The following is a 4,908-nucleotide window of genomic DNA, read 5'->3' on the forward strand; positions in this document are numbered from 1 at the left end:
ATAAAACACATTAAAACGGGTCAATTTGACCCAAGGACAACACAAGGGTTAAATGAGCCATATAGTCAAAGGGGCTGCACTGTATTCAGAACATTAATATGGCAACTAGTTACTATGCATTTCCTTTGTGCGTGTTGTAATCTAAGCTTCTTTGTTCTTTAGCCGGTCCGGCTGCACGTGCATGGTAGTGCATGTGAGTGCATGCATCCCAGACTCCTTTTTTTCCCTGTACATTGAGTACAGCCCCTTTAAGCATCAAGTCGGACTGTGGCAGATTAATTAGGCCTAGCTGTTGTCCCGACTTCGGTGTTGACGTGAGCCACATTTCCACGTGAGAAATGGCTCGTTACAGTATCTCTGATTTGGCTCACACATACACTTAGCGTTGAATATTAGACCTTTCAAACAAGGACCTTTTGCTAATCAGCAAGCAATTCACAACAGACCATTCAGTTCAGACCTTTTCTTGTCAGATGGTTTTCTTCCCAGTCTCCGCAGAGGTTTGCTTGCTGAAGTTGATCGTATTGAAGATTGAAGTGGTAGAAAAAAAGCAGGTGATGGACAGCTCAGACAGCTTAGAAGTCCTTGTTTTGTCTCCCTTGGCAAAGCCAAGAGAATCCATAAGATGCCTTTTGCTTTGTTTGTCACTCTTGACTTTGTCTGTTGCACTATTCTATCTGTCTGCAATAATTGTACCCCTTGACTTCACTCATTCTTTCCATTTTTTTCCATGTTTGTTTTTTGCCCTCCGCAGGTTTGTTTTCTTGGGGAAGTTCATGGTTTAGCGGTCCCTTGAGGGAAAACTCCACTCCAGCGAGTGAAGAACCTCCCACACGTCTTGCATCCACTTTGGTTGCCTCCAGTAACTCTATGACTACAGAGAGCGCTAAGAGCTGGGAGACTTCAGAGATGATCACGTCCACCGCCTCCAGCTCCAGAATCACATCCTCCAGCGGGGAAATCTGGGTCCGCGTTGATTCAGAGACCACGACCCAGCCGGGTGGCAAGAGGGATGAGACGGTGACCTCCAGAGGCAGCGGCAGAGGAGGAAGAGGAAGGGGGAAGAAGAACAGAGGGGAGGACAGGAGCAGAGGAGAGGAGAAGGGGAGAGGAGGGGAGAAGGGGAAAGGAGAAGACGAGGGGAGTGGAGAAATCACCAGCATGGAAGCAAAGGGGGAGATACAAGTGTCACGTCGACCAGTTGGAACAAGCAAACCAAGAGAGAGATCCAGAGAAAGATCTAGAGAGAGGGGTCACAGGAAGGGACAGACCACCACTACCACGACTACCACTGCCACAACTAGTCCCCTGGAGATCGCATTGATGACCACAACTGTGCCGGAAAGCGCTGACTTATCTACATCGAAATCCCCATCCACCTCACCAGCAGAAACCGCATCGCCATCAAGCCCACCAGATCCAGACCAATCCCTCTCCTCATCTCCATCACCATTGCCGTCTGTAACTTCATCCCCATCACCGTCCTCTTCTCAGCCGTCCCCATCTCAACCCCTGTTTGAATCCCAATCTCCCTCCCCATCTGTGTCTCCTCCATCTTCCTCCACGCCATCTCCATCTCCATCTCCATCTCCATCTTCATCTCCATCTCCATCTCCATCTCCATCTCCATCTCCATTGCCATCCACTTTCTCACTTCCATCCCTCTCAACCTCTCCCTCATCACCCCATTCCCATTACCCATTTCAAACTGCAAGTTCAGGAGAGCCAGCTCCATCTACTCACTCAGACCACCAGGACAGCTCCACTAACCACGTGCCATCCCCCCGCTGGGTCCCAGTGGAGAAAGCTGTTCTGAACAGCTCTCTGGATTATCCTCCACTACTGTCGGGAACCCCCGATGGGGAGGAGCCTTCTTGGTCCCACGCTGTGGGGTCAGGGGCCTTGTTACCTGGCAACGTGGAGGAGGAGAGCAACAGAGGCGCATTCAACATCAGTACCATAACTCTAAGCCCAACAGGTTAGTATTGTATGTGTCCATTTTCACATGTTGGGGGGATGGGGGGTAAATTACCGCTCCAAGAAATAGCATGGCATATAACCCTTGTAAAGAGGAGGGGGACATGAGAAATAGGGCTGCTCGATTATGGAAAGAATTCATATTTTGGTCAATATCGAAATCACGGTTATTTAACCCAATCACTCATTGACTTTTGGATACATGTTGCATTTATTGAACTACAAAAATGAACAGAGAAACTGTGAAATTTCCCTTTATACTTTTCCTTGAGCGTTTTCAGAACACAAGCCAAAATAGGAGAGATATATTTCGATTAATTGCACAGCCTTTTGAGGAACATGCAGTAATTTGACAAGTAGTGAAACAATTACTAATTCAGGTAACAGCCGCCCAACACTGTTTAGAACCTCGGTGGAAGTCTGCTCGTCTCACCGTGCCTGCATGTCTCAGGAATCACTTTGAGAAGTACGCTCTTATGATAACCGATAGGAATGAAGGCAGATGAAAATAAGACCCCTGTTGTAAATAAATAGAACTATCCTGTAAGATTGCCTTTTCATTTCCTTCCCTGACCCCGCCACTGGCATATTTATTCCAAAAAACTCAGTGTGTATTGCCTCGTCTCCGCACCTTCCATTCCCACCAGAAGCAAAGCCACACACAATCTGTTGATTAAGTCTGCGGCACGGTATATCTCAGTGAAGCTTCTGGCTGGCCACCTGGTTTATTTATTCCTCGCCTGATAATGAGAGTTCATACAGGGAACATCCTATCACCCGGCGTTTGAAAGCCCCGCAGGCATCATGCTAGCACACATTTCTATGGTGATTTATTTCATTTCCATGGCTGAGCTGCCTGCTCAGGGTGCGAGGAGTCTGCGGATGGTAAACAGCTGTAAACTGTATCGACAAGAAGCCAAGGGCAATCATCTGGGATTCTGGTGTACAGTATTGGGGTTGATTGATTGACTGGCACCCTGGAGTCATGCAGGCAGAAGGCCATAAACACACAAACACAGGGTCATATCTTTGCTCCACAAACAGAAGGTATGGATGGATGGATGGATGCACTCCCAGGAGATTTGACCAGAATAATGGCTTACATCTCTCTCTCTTTCTCTCTCTCTCTCTCGTTTACACAATCTCGACTCTACTTCAGTCCCTTGGGGTTGGGTTTCATGGTGGTGGTCATTGTTTTCTCTCCTGACTGAATCAAAGAGCACTTCATCAGTCAGTCTAATCAATGAGAGGAGAGAAACAAGACAAGCCCCGAATTAGATTCAAGGACCTTCAGTAGCAAAGCCCATTGTTCTCAAACACGAGCACCGCACCATCTTTCTGTAACGGTTTCTGTGTTTCTGCTCCCCTGTCCTCACAGAAATGCCAACACCGCCTGTGAGGTCTAAAGTGCTTACCCGGAAATCATATTTCCAAAGTAAACCATATTCCCAGGCTATAGTCATGCTTGGATTAATACTTTGAGATATCCCAGCGTTGCCTCTGACACGTATTATCCCCTTCCTCTCCTATTTCTGTAAACCTATTAGTTGGATATTTTGCTGTTGCCAGCTATTTGTTGTTGTTTGTGCCAGTGGTGTCGGCCGCTGTGCAAAAACGAGGGACAGTCCACTCCGTCAGCTCCTTCTACAGACTATTGATTTTTCTGCACCACTCACTTTAATGAACGGCCAATCGCACATGGTTTATCTTTCTCACACACACGTGGGCAGACACACACACACACACACATGCTCTGCTTGTCATAACAGTTGGTATTTGTCAAGGTGTGCCGTGACCTTGACTGATGCAGAAGGTGCAAGTGCACTAGGGCCCGGACTGATGTTCACGAAATGAAATGCATGGCTGCTTTTATAAGACCTGACTTCAGCAGAATTCAAACCACGAGCAGAGGATTAGCATGGAGAACCTAACATAAATCTATGGATGCTATTGACAAATTTAGCTCCTGTGATTGAAAAGCCTTTTTTTTTTTTTTTAATCCTTGGAATATTTCATTTATTAAATTGAACAAATTTAATAAAACATTTAATTTGTCAGTCTGCATCTTGACAACTCAGAGGAGGTGTGCTTGTGATGTTAGCCTCTGGGTAATTATTGGACATGATCCGTCTCAAGGCTAATCATAGCCATGGTATTGATTTTCGCTCATTGTACTGTGTACACAAGCCTACACACACACACACACACACACACACACACACACACACACACACACAGAATGTCAACCTCACACAACCCCCTCTCGCAGTCCTCAGTGTCAGAGAGAGCTGGCAGAACAAAGGCGATCTTTTGTGGCCAGGATGAACGAGTGGTGGTTTTCAAAGACCTTAAGTTGCTATAATGAGCGGCTCAGGGGAGAAACACGTGGTAGTGTGTCAATTGATATGGAAATTATTGTGGTAAGAGACCACACACACGCTCACATTTAGGGGGTGAATAGCGAAGCTGAGGTGCTCAGCGGGAGGTCTGCTCATTTCTGTTGAGGGTGGGTAATGTCTGAAGTTCTCACGCTGCCCACTACGCTCAGCGGAGTGCACCAAGGCTTCGCTTTCCATATGGTAACCATGACAACTGTGGCTGTGAGTGGATGGCGAGGGTTGAGGCTCTCCGGCTTCTGATCCCTTTGAAAAGAGACCTAGTTTGAAATGGATATGCGTTGTGACTGCTGGTTTTGGTTGAGCCGCGATGATGGAAATTTAAGGTGGCATGTTTGTTTGTTTTCTGAGTCCTGCCTTTATTTTTGTTTTTATTCAAAATGAAAAAAAACAGCATTGGTGAGGAAAATTGTGTTTAAATAGCTAATTTCCTCCAGGGAGATATGTTTTGTCCTCGCCAGAATAAATAATTCCTTCCTTTACTGTATCACTAATTAACTCTTTTATTTTAAATCCCCAAATTCAACCCCCCCCC

General features: G+C 46.3%; 1 protein-coding gene across 3 annotated transcripts in view; it reads left to right on the forward strand.

The window, feature by feature from the left end:
- The window catches only part of LOC116699510 (neurocan core protein), a 49,912-nt gene that overhangs the window by 30,497 nt on the left and 14,507 nt on the right, over positions 1 to 4,908 (forward strand). For all 3 annotated transcript variants that reach the window (XM_032532142.1, XM_032532143.1, XM_032532144.1), the window contains one exon: positions 755 to 1,978. In XM_032532142.1, coding sequence (XP_032388033.1) covers positions 755 to 1,978 — 1,224 coding nt within the window. The remainder of the gene's footprint in view (positions 1 to 754; positions 1,979 to 4,908) is intronic.

This window comes from Etheostoma spectabile, chromosome 12 (assembly GCF_008692095.1).
Source record: "Etheostoma spectabile isolate EspeVRDwgs_2016 chromosome 12, UIUC_Espe_1.0, whole genome shotgun sequence".
Classification (NCBI taxonomy): domain Eukaryota; kingdom Metazoa; phylum Chordata; class Actinopteri; order Perciformes; family Percidae; genus Etheostoma; species Etheostoma spectabile.